At 40.4% G+C, this 19,555-nt stretch overlaps 1 protein-coding gene across 1 annotated transcript in view; it reads left to right on the plus strand.

The window, feature by feature from the left end:
- Window positions 1-19,555, plus strand: part of DMD (dystrophin) — a 1,161,901-nt gene that overhangs the window by 248,228 nt on the left and 894,118 nt on the right. Inside the window, 1 exon segment of the mRNA XM_032219839.1 lies at window positions 12,554-12,795. Coding sequence (XP_032075730.1) covers window positions 12,554-12,795 — 242 coding nt within the window.

Raw genomic sequence — 19,555 nt, forward strand, 5'->3', positions numbered from 1 at the left:
AAGGAGAGGAGGAAGGAGGAAAGTAGAGAAGGGAGGGAGGGAGAAAGGAAAGGGAAAGGAAAGGAGGATGGAAGGGAGAGAAAAGGAAGGAGAGAGGGTAGGAAGGGAAAGAGGAAGAGCAGGAGCAAAGGAGAGGTAAGGGAAGAAGGAAGGGGAAGGAGAGGAGGAAGGAAGAAAGTAGAGAAGGGAGAGAGGGTGAAAAGAAAGAGGTAAGGAGAGGAGGATGGAAAGGAGAGAAAGAGGAGGAGAGAGGGTAGGAAGGGGATGAGGAAGAGCAGGAGTAGGAAAAAGGTACAGGAAGAAGGAAGGGAAAGGAGAGCAGGAAGGAAGGAAGTAGAGAAGGGAGGAAGGGAGAAAAGAAAGGGAAAATAAGGTGGTGTTATAACAGGAGGAAGGGATGGTAAACAAAGCAACCCAAACTGTATATTAAATGAATATACTAATATACTATATATTAAATAACCTATTAAATGAAATAATAAATGTATAAGAATGATAAATGTTAAAACACTTGTAACCAAAAGACATGCTATATGTGATGATGGGTTTTTTTCTTTTTGTTTTGTTTTGATTGTTGTGGGTATGTGTCGTCTATGTAACAAAATAAAAAATAAAAAAAATTATTTTTTTAAAAATGTGGAGAAACACTGAGATAGATGATAATGAGATGAGGGAGGGAGAGAGAGAGAGAGACCATAACTAGATAGACAGATAGGCAGGCAGATAGACGGATGGATAGAGAGAAAGAGAGAGAGATAGGTAGGCAAGCAGATAGATGGATGGAGAAAGAGAGGTGGAAAGAGGGAGAGGGATACCATAACTAGATAGGCAGGCAGATAGACAGACAGACAGATGGATGGATAGAGAGAGAGAGGATGTTTATAATTAAGGTGACCAGACGTCCCTAGCGAGGTCGCGGGCTGGCAGTAACCGCCGCGGCCTAGCTCCCCCCGCCCCCCGGTCAATGGTGTCCCTCTTTACCAATCTGAAAATCTGGTCACCTTACTTGTTTAGGTAATTCTGAGGTGGTTGATGGTTCTGTGAGTGCCTGTCCTTTATAATTTTCCACATTGCCTTGATGGTTTTTATTCCAGTGACTTTGTCTTTCCTGTTCTTAGGCTTAGGAAAAAAAAACTGGTTTCATTGGCAGTCTTTCTTTGGGGGGGGGGGATTTTTATTTTTTTGGTGTTTTCCTAGCACTGTCATAGTTTGTGGGTGTGGGTGGGTGTGTAATGTCCCACAGTTATCTATGCATTAATAATGATCTAGTAATATTAATAATATCTAGTAATTAGTAATATCTAGTAATAACATCATCTTGGCCACTCCCACCAGGTCACATGGGTGGAAGGCCACTCCCATCCGGTCACATGGGTGGCAAGCCACTCCCATTCGGTCACATGGGCAGCAAGCCACTTCCACAAAGGAGGCCACGCCCACAGAGTAGGTTCGAACAATTTTTGAAACCCACCCCTGTACCACAGTAAGTCCACTCTTAGTGGTTTTAAAGGATTATATCATAGGAATTTTATTGGTGAATCATGAACATTAAAATGAGTTAATCTTCCTTTTTATAAATATATTCTATATGTTAAATTTTAATTAGCAAAAACAATAGGAATTTACCACCACAAATTAAAGTGAGGTTCAAACTATTTCCACTACAGTCCACTTTTGAAGACTGGACAATTAACAAGATACTGTTCTTCCTCAGATACCCACTATGTTACATCTTAATATTGCACTAAAATGAAATAGAATTTCATTTTTAAAAAAACAGTTATAACATTTTGGAAAACTGTAGATTATTTAAATAATCTCACAATATTTATTCTTCACTTTGCTTCATTTTTTCCCCATTTTGAATATGTGCTCATCTGACCACATGATGGTTTTATATAATTTGTGGTTCTATCTTCTTATCTCATACAATATTGCATATTCCTTTTTATTATTATTTTTTAGTATTTTAGTATTTAGAAACTTTTTTTTACAAAAAAGCCTCTCTTTTTTTCTATCCATTTATAGTCATTTTAAGCATGCTTAGTATTTTCACCCATGCTCTCCCAATTATGTGCATTTTTTCATTGATACTGGAATGTGTCCCCCAGTATTTAAAGTCTCATGTCAGATTTTTGATCACATATTTGATTTGATTTGTTTGCTCTATCATTTACTAGACCATTTATTTCCCTAGAGTCATGATGGCAAACCTATGGCATGGGTGCCAGAGGTGACACCCAGAGCCCTCTCTGTGGGCATGCAAGTTGTCTCCATAGCTCAGCTTTGCCGTGCGTGTGCATATGCCTCCCACCGGCCAGCTGGATTTCGGGTCTCTGCTGCACATGGGCAGGGGGCATGCAGGAGACACATGGACATGCGCAGTGGGGCGCACATGTGAGGGTTGTGCCTGCATGTGTGGGGGTGGGGTATATATTGGGATTTGCATGTGCATGTGTGGGGTGGGCACACACAGAGATACATGGGGGTCATGTGCACATTGCATTATGAATGTACATGCACAGTTTTGGCATTCTGCACCAAAACAGTTAGCCATCACTGTCCTAGAAGATAGGCTCAAGAGCCAGATGGATCTTGACAGACTTGAACACTGGGACCCATCTAACAAAATGAAATTCAATGTAGAGAAAAATAAAGTCTTACACTTAGGCAAGAAAAACCAAAAGTACACATATAGACTGGGTAAAACCAGGCTTAATAGCAGTAACTGTGAGAGAGATCTTGGCAGCTTAGTGGACAACCAGCTAAATATGAGCCAGCAGTGTGCAGCAGCAGCCAAAAAAGCCAATACAATCCTAAACTGTATTAACAGAGGGATAGACTCAAGATCAGATGAGGTACTAATACCACACTATAAAGCCTTACTAAGATCACACCTAGAATATTGCATCCAGTTTTGGTCACCACACTGTTCTGTCCCCCGTTCTTTGCTCGTTCAAAGACGACAGGCAGACAGACTTAAAAGGAAATAACTTTATCAGTCCTCGGCTCAGACTGGCTGCGAGCCCAAAATAAACATAAATAAAGTCTCTGGCAAGAAGATAACAGAATGCAAAAACAAAGATCTCTTACGGCAGAACCAGGTGTTCAGAAAGAAAGCAAATCACTTCTCCAAGTGTCTCTTTGAATCAGGGTTAATCATCACTGCCCTATGATAAGATGGGCAGCCAATTTTATAAATACAAATTATAAATAATACTTCTTGTCTTGTCCTATCGGGCTTTGGAGAATAAGTCAAATGCTCTTCTCCATAACAGTCTCTCAAGTACTGGAAAGCAGTGCCCTCTAATTCTTCTCTTTGATAGGCTAGACATATTTAACTCCAACAAATCCAAATAAATACAACACAGCATAAATAAATGATGACATTTCTTCCACTGTATAATTCAATGACAGTTTCTGGCAGTTGGTCTGATCTGCAAGTCTGCTCACTAGAAATTCTGGGAGTCTTCTTCCAAACAGTAAAGAAGAACATTAGGCTGGTCACATTTGCAATATTGTGGAGGGCATGTTGCCAAATTATCTGCTTATTGAAATCAGTGTAGTTGGTTTAGAGCAAATTGTTTTTCTTTCTTTTTTTAATTTTTAATTTTTATTATTTCATCTTCAGTTAAACTGTGTTGTCTGTGTTGTCAACAAATATCTTTGTTGATCAATAATCAAAGTTTGCAACATCTTTCATTACGCTGATATTAATTCTACAATATTAAAATAATAATATTCCACACATATTAATTCTACAATATTAAAATAGTAATATTCAACATACTAATCATATTTACTTATCTCTTTTAACATTTGTTCTTTATTTTGTTTCCCTGTTTCTAACTTCAATTTTTATTATTTAACCATTGATAAAATAGATCCCATATCATATAATATTCAGTTTGCTCTTTCTCCTTAATTGCTAAAGTTAATCTATTCATTTCTGCACATTCTAGTATTTTCCTAATCACATTCTCATCTAGAGATATCTCTTCACTCTTCAAACTTTGTGCAAATACAATTAATATTTGCAGTTAATATATGAATAACTAAATATGCATTTTCCTTACTGTATTTTTTAGGTAGAATCCCCAAGAGAAATATTTCTGGTTTTAAATTAATAGGCTGTTTTATCATTTTTTCCAACCACATATGTATATTTGTCCAGTATTTTTTTTTTTTTTTTTGCTTTTGGGCAAGTCTACCAAATATGATACTATGACTCAGATATCAGGTGACACTTCAAGCATTTAGTCAATTTATCTTTAAACATCTTTGCCAAATGCGCTGGTGCAAAATGCCATCTATAGAACATCTTATACAAATTTTCTTTGTATGCAGTTGACATTGTTAATTTATAATTCCTATCCCACAATTTTTGCCATTTATCTAATTCAATTGTATAACCATTTTTTTTGCCCATACTATCATTATTTTCTTTACTTGTTCGTCCTCCAAGTTAAAGTATAATAGGTAGCTATACTTTTTTTAAAATCAATTTTTCTTCTGCATCTGTTAGTATCTTATCTAGTTCTGTTGGGTCTTTATAAAAACCATATAGTTTTGCATCTTTCTCGTATCTAGAATGTATCTACACTTGTGAATACCATGTCATATCAATCCCTTGATTGCTCAATTCTTGTTTACTTTTGAGATCCCCCTTCTCATTCAAAATATCTTTATATCTAACAATATTTTCTATGTTAAAGACCTTTGGATGAACCAGTGCTTCCATTGTCGAAATCCAAACTGGTATCCTCAAATAGTGTTCTTTTCTGACCCTCTCCTAATATAATGCCTTTGAAAGTAACCATGTATTTTATTTTTCCCATACCACAAGAAGGCATGCCAGCCCAATTGCAAATCATGTTTTTCCAAAGTCAATATCCTTTTGTTCCTCAATACAATCAATTCTTTCACCAAGTGAGTACCACAGCCTGATACTATAATTCCCAATTCGGTAACCTGAAGCCTCTATTTCTCGAATCTTGCAGCATTTTTAGACTTATTTTTGTTTTTTTTTCCCTTGCCAGATATATCTTAATATTACTTTATTGAGTTCCTCAAAGTATTTCTTTTCCAGTTTTATCGGAATTGTTTGGAATAATTATTATAATCTTGGCAATATATTCATTTTTATTGTAGCTATCCTACCTATTAGTGATAGTTGCAGTTCCAGATCTGTTTTCATTTGTTGCATCAATTTATATTAATTATCTTCCTTAATAGTTATACATCTTGCTGTTAAATTAATCTCTAAGTATTTTACTTTCTTAGTGATTTGAATGTCTATTCTCTTCATTAATTCTTTTTTCTGCATTTCTGTGAGATTTTTAACTAGTATCTCAGTTTTCTCTTTATTTATTTTCAATCCTGCCATTTCGTCTCTATTTTTTTAATTAGTTTAGGTCCTGTTTTTTGTGGATCTTCCAAAATAAAAACTAAATCATCTGCAAATGCCTTCAATTTATCTTTTTCTTTTTTATTTCCATACCTTTTATCTCTATATCTTGTCTAATATTTCTATTTAATACTTCCAATGTCAATATGAATAATAGGGGAGACAAGGGACATCCTTGTCTTGTACCTTTTTTAATAATAACCTTCTCTGTCATATCTCCATTTACCATCACCTTTGCTGTTTGCTTATAATATATCGCCTTAATCATATTAATAAATCTCTCCCCCAAATCCATAGCTTTCAACTGTACTAGCATAAATTGCCAGTTCAAATTGTCAAATGTTCTCTGTGCATCTAGGAAGATAAATGTCATTTGCTTCCCTGGATGTGTTTCATAATATTCCAATGTGTTTCAAATTATTCTCATATTGTCTTTAATTTGTCTCTTAGGTAGAAATCCATTTTGCTCTGGATGTACAAATTGATTTTAAAAACTTTTAATTCTTTTTGTAATTATTGAGATGTATATTTTATAATCGACATTCAGTAATATATTGGCCTATAATTTTTTATCTGTTATAGGTTTGAGTGCTCTTTTGGTATGAGCACGATGTATGCTTCTGTCCATGAATTTTGGTATCTTCGCACCTAACAGTACGATGTTGAACTCTTCCAGCACTGGTATACTTAGGATATTTTGCAAAACCTTTGTAAAGTTCTGCTGGTAGACCATCTGGGCTTGGGGTTTTTCCATTTTTTTTTGTCTCTTAATTGCTTGTTATACATTCAACTAACATGGCTTTTGCTATTCTAGGTAGTTCTGCTTTTTTAAGTATTGTTTTATTTTATCTTCTGAAACTGTCCCTTGATCATATAGTTTTCCATAATAATTCTGAATCACTTTCTTTTTGTCCTCATTTTGATGATAAAGATTTCCTTCCTTATACATTAACTGATGTATTATTTTTTTTCTTTCTCCTTTTTCAATTTATATGCCAGTCATCTCCCTGGTTTATTTGCAAATTGCTTAGCATTTTTAATTTTTTGTGCTAATTATTCTTTATCTATTATAATTAACTTGTGTTTTATTAATTCCATTTGACTTTTTAAATTCTTTCTTTGTGGTTCTTTTTGTAATTCTGTCTCTAGTCTCTTATATTCTTCTAATGTTTTTTTTATTTTCTTTCTTATTATTATTTTTCTTTCCCATATAAGTTATGACTAAACCTCTAATATATGGCTTGGCTGTATCCCATACATTTTGTGGGGTCTCTTCTTTCTATTCTCTTTGAAGAAAAAATCTAATTCTTTTTCCATGAATTGAATAAATTCCTTATCTTTTAATATTGATTCAACATCCATCTTAGTTTTCTTTTTTGTCCTTTCCATGTAATTTTTATTGGATTATGGTCTGCACAATTACTTGTTTCTATATTTAATTCTTGTACGTTAGATTTCAATTCAGTTGACATCCATATCATATCTATTCTTGACCAAGACATATGTCTATTTAAATAGAACGAGTATTGATTTTCCTTAGGATGAGAGGTAGGTTGCTCCCGGTTAAGCCCAGTTCAGCCGAACTGGCAGTGGTGATTTGGCCTGGGTTGCAGAACTGACAGCAACCCAGGCTGGCCTCACCCCTGAACTGATTTCCCAGTCTCTTCTGCCATTGCCGGCATGTTTCTGCACATGCGCAGAACAATTTCCAGTCAACTGCACATGCACGAACAATGTGTGGTGGGGGTGTGTGCATGTAAAGTGAGTGATAGGAACCCACCCCTGCTTAGGATTTATCTCTCACCATACATCTTGGATGCCTAGTTCTTCAGCCATTTTTTAAAAAGCCTTCGGAAGCATTTTTCTTGATTTTGTGTTCACTTTTCTGGTTTTATAATCTAGTTCCACATCTAAATCTCCGACTAAGCAAATATTTTTGTAATCCAATTCTACTATTTTCTTATGAAGTTTACTATAAAAGTCCTCTTGTTCACTATTCGGTGCATAAATTGAGTGTCTATTTGCAATTCATTGTTATCTCCACCATCAAAATCCTCCCTCCTTCATTCATAAATATTTGTTTAGCATTTATTGTTTCTTTTATAGAGAGAGCTGCTCCTCTCTTCTTATGTTGTGATAGAGAGGTGTATAGGGGTATTCTGATATTTTATTGTGTTATTCTTTAATATGAACCTCTTGTAGACAATGAGCCAAGGTGGCGCAGAGGTTAGGGTGCAGTACTGCAGGCCACTTCAGCTGACTGTTATCTGCAATTCAGCGGTTCTAATCTCACTGGCTCAAGATTGACTCAGCCTTCCATCGTTCCGAGGTGGGTGAAATGAGGACCCAGACTGTGGAGGCGATATGCTGACTCTGTAAACCGCTTAGAGAGGACTGAAAGCCCTATGAAGCGGTATATAAGTCTAACTGCTAATTATATCCAACTTAAATTTTTCCAATTTACTATAAATCCTTTTCCTTTTTATAGCTGAGTTCAGTCCATTTATATTAATTGACAATGATTTTATTTCTTCTTCCATAATTTTACTTATAAATAGGTTTTTTTTGTTCTGGCCACTCTTGTCTCTCTCTGTTCTTTTGCCTTTGCCCCTTCTCTCTTTGCTATTTCATTTTTTTCATTTCATTTATTTCATTTGTATGCCGCCCTTTTCCCTGAGGGGGACTCAGGGCGGCTCACAAGTAGAGCAAGGGAAAGGGGATACAGACAGTTTAACACCAACACAAAACAATACATAATTTAAAAGTGCAAGAATCATACCATTCGAGATAGGGCAACGGTTGTTTAGCCCCAGGCCTGTCGGAACAGCCAGGTTTTAAGGGCTTTGCGGAAGGCCTGGAGGGTGGTGAGGGTGTGAATCTCCATGGGGAGTTCGTTCCAGAGGGTCAGAACAGCCACAGAGAAGGCCCTCCTCCGGGTAGTCGCCAGTCAACACTGGCCGGCGGATGGAATTCGGAGGAGGCCTACTCTGTGGGATCTAATCGGTCTGGTGGAGGTAATTGGCAGCAGGCGGTCTCTCAAGTACCCAGGTCCAATACCATGAAGGGCTTTATAAGTGACGACTAGCGCCTTGAAGCGTATCCAGAGACCAATAGGCAGCCAGTGCAGCTCGCGAAGGATAGGTGTTACGTGGGTGAACCGAGGTGCACCCACGATCGCTCGTGCGGCTGCATTCTGGACAAGCTGAAGTCGCCGAATGCTCTTCAAGGGCTGCCCCATGTAGAGCACGTTGCAGTAGTCCAGTCTAGAGGTCACAAGGGCGCGAGTGACTGTTGTGAGGGCCTCCCGGTTCAGGTAGGGACGCAACTGGTGCACCAGGCGAACCTGGGCAAATGCCCCCCTGGTCACAGCTGACAAGTGGTGTTCAAAAGTCAGCTGTGGGTCCAGGAGGACTCCCAAATTGCAGACCCTATCTGAGGGGCGTACTGTTTGACCCCCCAGCCTGAGAGATGGAACACTTGGCCAATTAGTAGGAGGGAAACACACCAGCCACTCGGTCTTATCTGGATTGAGTACAAGCTTGTTAGCCCCCATCCAGTCCCTAACAGCCTCGAGGCCCTGGCACATCACATCAACCGCTTCATTGAGTTGGCACGGGGTGGACAGATACAGCTGCGTATCGTCCGCATACTGGTGGTATTTTATCCCGTGCCTTCGAATGATCTCACCCAGTGGTTTCATGTAGATATTAAACAGGAGGGGGGACAGGACCGAACCCTGCGGTACCCCATACGTCAGGGGCCTAGGGGTCGATCTCTGCCCTCCGACCAACACCGACTGCAACCTGTCCGAGAGGTAAGAGGAGAACCACCGTAGAACAGTGCCTCCCACCCCTACCTCCCCCAGTCGTCGCAGAAGGATACCATGGTCGATGGTATCGAAAGCCGCTGAGAGGTCAAGGAGCACTAGGACGGAGGCATAACCTCCATCCCTGGCTCTCCAGAGATCATCGATCAATGCGACCAAAGCAGTTTCCATGCTGTAGCCAGGCCTAAATCCCAACTGGAAGGGATCTAGATAATCGGTTTCCTCCAAGGACCGCTGGAGCTGAAAGGCTACCACCTTCTCAACAACCTTCCCCACAAAGGGGAGGTTGGAGACTGGACAATAGTTGTTTAAAACGGCTGGATCCAAAGATGGCTTCTTCAGAAGGGGTCTCACCACCGCCGCCTTTAGAGCGGGGGGAAAGAACCCCTCCCGAAGGGATGCGGTAACAATTGCCTGGATCCAGCCCCGTGTCACCTCCCTGCTGTTAGCAACCAGCCAGGAGGGGCACGGGTCCAGTACACATGTGGAGGTACTTACAGCTCCCATGGCCTTGTCCACGTCCTCAGGGGTAACAGCTTGAAAATCAATCCAGTGATGTCCTGCCAGATTATCCCCTGGTGCCTCAGCTGGTTCTGCGCAATTGGAGTCCAGGTCCGCCCGAAGCCGAGCAACTTTATCCGCGAGGAATTGGACGTAATCCTCAGCTCTGCCTTGCAAAGGATCGCTCGTATCCCTCCTATTTAGGAGGGAACAGGTTATCCTGAACAAGGCGGCTGGGCGCGACTCAGCGGAAGCAATCAGAGAGGCAATGTGTGTTCTTTCAGTCGTCCTAATTGCCCGGAGGTAAGCTCTGATGCTAGATGTTAAAAGTGCTCAGTCTGACTCGGACTTACTGGATCTCCATCGTTGCTCTAGGCGTCTGTTTTGGCACTTCATTTCCCGGAGTTCCTCAGTAAACCAAGGGGCCCTCCTGGATCCACTGCCTTGGATCGGCCGTAAAGGCGCAATCCGGTTAAGAGCCTCTGTCGCTGCTGAGTTCCAGGCAGCAACCAGAGTCTCCGCCGGACTGCGGACGAGGGTATCAGGAATAACTCCAAGCTCCGTCTGAAAGCCCAAAGGGTCCATAAGTCGCCTGGGGTGGAACCACCTAATCGGTTCCTCCTCCCTACAGTGGGGGTTTGGTCTCCGAAAGTCAAGCCTCAGTAGGTAGTGGTCCGACCATGACAGGGGTAAGATCTCGCTACCCCTCAAACCAAGATCACAACTCCACTGCTCCGAGAGAAATACGAGGTCGAGCATGTGAACCGCCGAGTGAGTCGGGCCCCAAATTACTTGGGTCAAGCCCATGGCTGTCATGGAAGCCATGAACTCCTGTGCTCCATCAGAGTGTTCACCGAGCGAAGGCAAATTGAAATCCCCCAGAACCATAAGCCTGGGAAACTCAATTGCCAGCTCGGCTACTGACTTGAGGAGCGAGGGGAGGGCTGCTGCAATGCTGTTGGGAGGCAGGTACGTTAACAGCAAGCCCACTTGACCCTTGAGGTCCAACTTCACCAGCAGGGACTCACACCCGACAAGCTCTGGAGCAGGGATCCTACGAGGTACTAAAGACTCTCGGATAACAATAGCCACACCCCCACCCCTTCCCTGGAATCGCGGCTGATGAAGCACCTGAAAACCCTCTGGGCACATCTCTACGAGGGGGACTCCTCCCTCCGGGCCCAGCCAGGTTTCAGTAATACATGCCAGGTCTGCCCTCTCGTCTAAAATTAAATTATTTCCTCTCATTCTCTTTCATCTTTTCATCTCTCTCCTGTGGCGTCATCTTGTTGTCTATCCTCTTTTTCCTCTTACTATCATTCCCTCTTGTGCTTCAAAATAGGGGTCATCCAAGTCACTGATATTCCCTTCGGTATCAGCCATCTGAAATTTACTCCATTCTTAATAAGCTGTTTTGTCAAAAAATGATATTCCCTTCTTATCTCTCTTACTCTTCTGGGAATCTGTTTTAGAACTACTATTTCTTTCTCTTTATATTTTATGGGTTCATCCCTTGCTCTTTCTAGTATCTCTTTATTGCTTTTTTGGTGAACTTCACAAGTACCTCTCTGGGAAGTCTGTTTCTTGTCACATATCTAGTATGAATTCTAAATATTTCATCCATTTCAGCAAACACATTTTCTTTGTATATTTCTAAAACATTTGTCAGCAGCTCTGCCATTATCGTTGCCAAATTTTCTCTTTTCTTCTTCGATGTTCTGAAAATGTAAATAATAATCAGCCTTATCCATCTCTAGTAATATTATTATCTCCCAATTTTTATCTGCCAGTGTAAGTCTGTAATCAACCTCTTCCACTCTTTGATCTGTTTGTTCAGCTTTCTTTTCCACTTTCTGAATACATTGTTCATGCATAACTTGGAGAAGAGCCTGCATCATGTTCATCTTTTCTTTCTGCAACATCACGTCCAATGAACTTTTGATTAACAGTGGAGACAGGTCCTTTCCCATATATGGAATTCAAAAGGACTCCTTATTAAAATGTAAAACAAAATTAAGCTCATTATATAATAAAACTTATGCTAATTATGAAATTATAGTGTTGTACTATTAGTGGATCAAATGCCTTTTTGCTTTATGAAAAAGTGGCCTGACTTCCCCAAATCTTTTATAAAACACTAATATTATGGAATATTCTTTTATGAATATTCACCGCTTAGTTACTGTATTTAGAGATACATTTACAGGTGTAGAATATATGAATTCATATCAAAACCAACACACCTTTTTAAATCAAATGTTTTTGACATTGTCCTTCAGACCCTTAATACTTACCCAACTCTTATAGATATCATCGGAGGGTTTCTGATATGTGAGCATTCATTCTGTTACAAACCATTTACTGTTCTCTGTTGGGATCCCATGATCTGGAATGGTTTGTGTTTGAATGCCTGAGTTTTTTGTTGAGTCTGCTTCCTATTTGTTGTTCTGTCTCTGAATCATTTGATTATCAATTTGTAAGTATAAATGTGTTAATCATATTTTAATTTATATGATATGTTAAACTTTAAAATAGATTGGACTACCTTTCCATAGGTAATATATGAAATGCTATGGCCTTGTTTTACATTTTCCTCCTAATGTGTGAATGCTTGTTTTATGTACTACCATGCATACATGGTGTTTGTGTGTGTGTGTGTGAGAGAGAGATATATATATACATGTGTATACTCAAGATCATTTTTTATAAATCCTCTGATTCAGATACAGTTATTAAATGTTTGTCTTTACATTACTTTTCTGTATTCATGATAAACTAAAAATAAATGTGCTCAACTCTTTCCTATCTTTTTTTTTTAGATGGGCTTAATGCTGACAACATCAAACAGGCTTCAGAGCAGTTGAACAGCCGGTGGACTGAGTTCTGTCAGTTACTGAGTGAAAGACTGGCATGGTTGGAGAACCAAAATAACATTATTGCCTTCTACTCTCAGCTGCAGCAATTGGAGCAGACAGTAATTACTTCTGAAAATTGGATGAAAGCACAGCTCTTACTGGCAACAGATCCTGATGCAGTGAAAACACAGTTAGATAGGTGCAAGGTTAGAAATTCTGTCCTAATCTTTGTGGTATTCTGTTGCATACATATGTTTCACTTATTCAGGTCCCTGTTCTTCATCAAAATGTCTATGATGTTCAGTTGTGTTGATAATCTTATAAAAGGGAGAAAAAAGGTATACAAGATTGTTCACATATAAAACTGCCAAGATACAAATGTTTGAAGAATGTGTTGATCATTGCCAGGAGCACATGAATAACTGAAGCACATTTGAAAGTACAGGGCGGGGCATAACCTTTTCCTAGGGGGTCACAGCAAGATCGACAGCAGTTTACAACTTCCGCGACACCTCATTTTAAAGCCCATAAAAAACTGAATTGAATGAGCTATTAAATGTTAAATTTGCTTTAAGAATGGCTGGAAAATTCGATTCGGAAGAACAAAGGATCATTGACAGAATAAAATGCATTGCCTTTCGAGAGGCTCGCGATGCTGGAGCGAAGTTTATCAATCGAAAATGGATTGCAAACAAATTGAAACGTCATCCGGATTGGGTTACTGATAATTGGAACAAAACAGCCCAAGAATGTTTCACAAAATTTGGAGAAGGGCGTCCTCTGCAACTGTCCCAAGAAAGCAAAGCCATCATTGCAACTGGCAGTCGCAAACAACGAAAAGGAAACCGAAAAGTGGCCCAAGAAATCCTTCAAATTCGTGGAAAACGAGTTGATCAAAGGACAATCGGCCGATATCGAGAACGAGAAGGTTTGAAGCCATTCCACGTCATTTGCAAACCATTGAAAACTCAAACACACGTTCAAGATCGGCTTTGGTTGTGCAATTGGTTGTCTGAATGGACCGAGGAAGATTTTCTTCATTTGGCGCCATCTGACGAATTCTTCGTTTATGCCATTCGAAAACCGAATTTCCAGAACGATCGAATTTGGGCTAAAGATGTCGACGACATCGCCAAACATGAACGATATCGACATATCGTTCGCAATCCGACTTGCATCGGGATTTTCGTCATTTTCACAGCCAAGAAACTGCATTGGGTTTTGAAGGATAAAGGGGAATCCTGGGATGGCAGTTATTTCCATGAGAAAATTTTATTGGAGAATGTCATTCCATTTCTCAGTGATCCAGACAATGTCTTGGTGGTTGGTGAGGCTGTCTTTCTTCATGACAAAGCTCCTTGCATGCGTGCAAATGCGACTCAGCAATTGTTAAAGGAAAACAATGTCGAATTTTGGGGCAATGACGTCTGGCCGGGAAATTCGCCAGATCTCAATCCGGCAGAGAACATTGGGGCCATAATTAAGGATGAAGTGGAAGCTCTGATGATTCAGGAGCAAGGTCAAAATCGATATTCGGTTGAAACTTTGAGAATGAATTTGGAAACTGTGTTGAAAAATCTGGAAAATCGAACGGAACTGTTTGAAGATTTGTTGTGTTCTTATCCACCTCGTTTGAATGCTGTTCGAAGGGCTAATGGTGGTCATACTGACTATTAAATCGTGTCAAAAAACTCAGTTTTTGATGGGCTTTCGAATGGTGTATGAATTATTTGTGTTGTTATTACAAGTGTTGCTGTGACCCCCTAGGAAAAGGTTATGCCCCGCCCTGTACTAGATGGGAATTAGTATAGTAGCCTGCATGGAATACAGAAACATTTCTGTTGTACGTGCAAAATCAAATGAAAGGCAAAAAGGAAAGTTGTTGTTATGAATTTTTATGGTGTATACATTGTCATTAATGAAGTAGAGTATTTTAATATATCTCAAGTTCTATTCACCAGACAGTAGTAGCAAAAGGGCTTAAATAATATGTAATAGTAAGTAAACAATAATAAAGTACAATGATAATAACACTTGACTAGTTTAACATAGTTCCCGAGGTCATTGGTTCATATAGCTGTAATGTTTTGATGATAGTGGTTATGATAATGAAGGTGATTTTCATATTTTATTGAAAAAATAAAATTTAAGAATGCTTTGTAATTTTTTTTTAAAAAATTAACTTTAAAAAAAAAATAGCAGTAACAATATACAATTCAGAATCATTCTAAATCATTTAGAACTCCTAGCTACCATCTGGATAGATTCTTTTTATATGTTAATCATTCTGATCTGTTTTCCCAATGCTGTGGTGATTATAATTCAGTCAATTCACCTTCCTGTCGTCATCCTCATCATCACTTTTCTTCTACCTTTCCCAGCATTAGAGGTTTTTCCAAAGAGCTGGGTCTTTGTATAATATGTCTAAAGGAGGATAATTTGAGCCTTTGCCTTGGAATGTCTATTGAATTGTTCAATGATCCACCCATTTGTTTTATTGTTCTCAATATTCTTAGATGTCTTGTTCAACATCAAAGTTCAAAGTCATGAGTATTTTAAACATCTTTAAACTTCAACTTTTGATTCCATAGAATATCACAGGGAATTCTATGGCTTGTACAATTCTGAACATTGTATGTATAGAATGCATTTTTCAAATCTTTCATAACTATTCTACAAAGTGCTAGTGTGCAGCGTTATATCTTGACTACTGGTTTCTTTACTGTTGAAAAGTTAATCATAAAAAACAGAAGCTATCCACACTTTGATATCTTCATTGTTAATTCTCAGGCTGGTTGTTCTATCTGTTGTCATTAGTTTGGTTATATTTATATTTAATTTTAGTCCCATTTTTTTCCACCATACACTTTGAGTTAGCATGAGGGCTTGCAGATCAAAAGTAGCATAATTATTATCAATCTTCCTTAGGAAGCAATAACCATCAATAAACTAAAACAAAGATAAAATAATATTTAAGAATCTAAAATTATAAATGTTACCCTGACATAAATATTAAATATTTATGTCCTTGTCTTCCCTAAGGTTTGTTGAGGTGGATAATCGCTAAGGAAAATATTATTAATATATTTACAGATGCCAAGTAAATTTGATTGAATTATTTCCCTTATTATGGAGCTCTTTTTATTGCTGAATTAATCTGTTGGCCAGTTTTGCACATCAAAATATTAATGATATAGTAGATTTGAAGATGACCACTTGTCAGCCTCTGCTTTGCTTACTTGATATCAGCTGCCATACAAACGGGGTGGGCGGGGGCATGATATTTGGGATGGGAATAAATGGTACAGGAGGTGATATGAAAAAGAAAGTTTTCTTCTCACCATCTTCTGCGCATGCTGGTGGCCAGTGTTTGAACCTGGTCAAGGCCAACTGTCCTGCATACCAACATGATAATGCCTTTTGGAGATGCAATCCACATGACACCTAAGGTAGTTGCAGATTGGACACTGGGGTGGGGTCATTGGAGGGAGGGGGTTGGGTTATCATTTGATATGTACTTGTTCGCACCTTGCTGGCTCAGATCTTGCTTTACTTTTGCTGCTATATTTTCATAACCAGTAAAAGTATTCTAATTCCATGAACAATGGAGTTGGGAGTTTTCTTTCTTGGTTATTGATGGAGGCATGCCTGACAATAAGCAAGATCTCATTTCACACTCATCCTGGAGCTAATACCTTCCAAGGGGAGGTAAAAACAAAAATCCTCCACAGAAATGTCAAATCCAGGCAGTCACCAGGAGGACAACATGGGGGCTACCAGATCCTCATGCCCTTTGGAAATGGAATGGATGGCTGATCTGGACTTGGAGGAAAGATCCATCCATCCCAGGTGGTCATTGGGAGTGGGGCAGAGGAGTGATCCTGAGGAGATTCCTGCTGGAGTTACTACCAGCCGATGCCGGTGACCTGAGGCTTGGCAGGAAGCCGAACAAGAGGACCTCATGATGATCCATGCTTTGAAACTTTTTCAGGAGGTATGGGAGAAATGCCGTTTCTGTGAGATCTGTGCTGAGAGGGAAGCTGATTTTGCTGATCCAGAAGAGAGACGTGCAGAAGACCTGTCTAACCCGGGGGGGGGGGCTGGGGGCAGACAGCAGAGCTGATTGGGATGGGAGAGCCCCAGCCACCACAGCAGCAGCCTTTCGAGCCCCTCCAAGGGGGGAGGGCCCCCCGCAGATGCTGAATGCCAAACGTTCCTCCCCTTGGCATGAAATTTGGAGGAGACCCCAAAGAGTTGGGATTTTTCCTGGTCCAGGTCTGGAATTACATGCAACAGTATGGAGAGGATTTTCCTAATGAGGAAGCCAAAGTAAGAGCTGTTACTATGGCATTGTAGAACAAAGCAGCAGCCTGGATGGTTGCTTTGCATAATGATGACTCCCCCCCCCGCTGAATTACAATGTGTTTATGGCTGCCCTGAGGAAGCGCTTTGATGACCCCCTAGCCGAGTGAAAGGTAAGAACCAAGAAGAAGTCCAGTGGCTGAGTACATCTAAGAGTTTTGTGAGTTTTCTATGCATATGTGGGTTTGGTCTGAGGAGGCTTTAATGGACATTTTTATGGATGGTCTGAATGAAGATATATACCAGAGCTGTGTACCAGAGGAGCCCCATGCAACCTTCAGCATTGGTATGAGATGACAGCAGATGTGAAATTGCCAGGAATAAATATCAGGGAGGCAGCGATAAAACCAAGAATCTCCCTCCCCACCCCCAAAGGAGTTCTGAGGGGAGGAAAGGGCTGGTCTGCAAGCAAGCCCCAGTCTACTGCTTGTTTCCAATGCAGGAAGGGGGGAGGCACAGGGCAGCAGGCTGCTTCTCAAAAATTGGTCCAAAACACACCACTGCTGGAGAAAAGAAACCAGATCTACAGCCAGGGAAATGCAAAGAAATTGCCTTGAAAGGGGTGGAAGCTGTTGAGGATTTCCCTCCCACCCAGGAGGGAGAAGAGCTCTCTTTTCTTTTGGGAGAAAGTGAAACTGACTCCGATGATGACCTCTTGATAAGTCCCTGATAGGGCCCATCACCATTCCAGTAGAATTTAAAGTGCCCTAAATTGGAGCCCAAGGGAAAATGCTGGTCCTCTTAGACTCTGGATGCACCCGTTGCATAATTAGCCTAGAAGTGGTGGGAAAAATGGGATTAAGACTGAGGATTTTGAAAGTGCCCATTGCCTTTTGCCAATTGGACGACTCAGTGGCTGGGGGAGCCCCTGCCTATTTTGTAACTGAACAATAGAAATGTGGATGGAGGATCACCAAGAAACCCTGAGTTTCATCGTTGCACCTGGGATGGATCATCCCTTCATACTGGGATGTGGCTACGGAAATGGAACCCCTAAGTGAACTGGAAGAAAGTGTGATTGCGCATCCATTCTGCTAAACCCCCAGAGGGGAAGGGGGGGATCTCCCACATAGCCAATGCCAAAACAAACCTAGCTGCTGCAGCACAGAAAAAGATTGAAGGAGAAGAGAAAATCCCCCCAAAATATTGGGACCTCAGGGAGGTTTTCAGTGAAAGGGCCTTCGACAGACAGACACACACAGATACACACACACACTGCACCACTGATTGCAGCATTGAGATCCTCTCAGGGGAAAAACTCCCTAAGTTTCAGACATATTCGATGACCACACGTGAAATGAAGGAATTATGAAAATTCATTGACACAAATTTAAAAAGAGGGTTCATACAACCAGCTAGACCATGGGTGGTCACACCAGTATTGTTCAGAGAAAAGAAAGATTGCTCTTTTCGCTTATGCATTAACTATAAAAACCTGAACGTCATTACCACTCATGAAGGACATGTTGGCCCAGTTGGGTAAGGGGAAAATTTTCACAAAGTTGGACCTAAGGGAAGCCTACTACAGAGTCAGAATAAAGGAGGGAAAAGAGTGGAAAGGTGTTTGGACCTGGTCAAGGACAACCATCCTGCATACCAACATGATGATGCCTTTTGGAGATGCAATCCACATGACACCTAAGGGAATTGCAGCTTGGACACTGGCATGGGGTCATTGGAGGGAGAGGCTGGGTTATCATTTGATATGCATTTTTTTGCACCTTTCTGGCTCAGATCTTGCTTTACTTTTGCTGCTATCTTTTCATAACCAGTTAAACCAATGCTGCTGTAGACCACATTGTGGTACCCCACTTCAGCAAAGGGTAGCAAGTCCGACCAGTTGTCTTCTGATAGTCAACATAACATTGGATGTATTGTTCCACCATCGCATTGGGCCTCTCTGTTGTGTCATTCATGTTGGGATGAAATGCTGAGCTGAGTCCTTTTGTGGACCCAATGGATCTCAGGAACTCTCTCCAGAACTTGGCGGTGAACTGAACTCCACAGTCTGAAATGATCCTTTTGGGCACCCCATGCAGGCAATAAATATGTTTCACAAACATTTTTGCTAATTTCTTTGCAGACGGCAACCCTGAGCAAGCGATGAAATGCACCTGTTTGGAAAACAAATTAATAACTGTCTATATTGCTCTATTCCTGCTGCTGTCTGGGAGCTCAACAATGAAGTCTATTGCAATCTCTTCCCATGGTCAGCTAGGGCTGGCTACTCATTATAGTAGTCCAGGGGGCTTCCCCGGCTGTATTTTCATCATTGCGCAGCACAGCTTTTTACATAATCTTCCACTTTCGATTTCATCTTTGGCCACCAAAATTGATGCCTGGCAAGGTGGAGTGTTTTTATGAATCTAAAGTGGCCTCCTAGTTTTGCATCATGGCTTCGCTGTAGGACTTCCAGCCTCAACCCCGCAGGGACATATAGTTTGAATCCCTTCCAGGCTAAGCCACTGCTCATTGTTAGGATGTCCTTGTTATTGTTTAACCGCGGGTCTTCCGGGAGTGCTGCTTTCAACTCTGTCATCAGCTTATCCTGGTTTCAGGTTGTGACTGGGGACCTTGTTGGTGGAAGGAAGAAATGATGGGTTG

The sequence above is a fragment of the Thamnophis elegans genome, chromosome 6 (genome assembly GCF_009769535.1).
Source record: "Thamnophis elegans isolate rThaEle1 chromosome 6, rThaEle1.pri, whole genome shotgun sequence".
Lineage (NCBI taxonomy): Eukaryota > Metazoa > Chordata > Lepidosauria > Squamata > Colubridae > Thamnophis > Thamnophis elegans.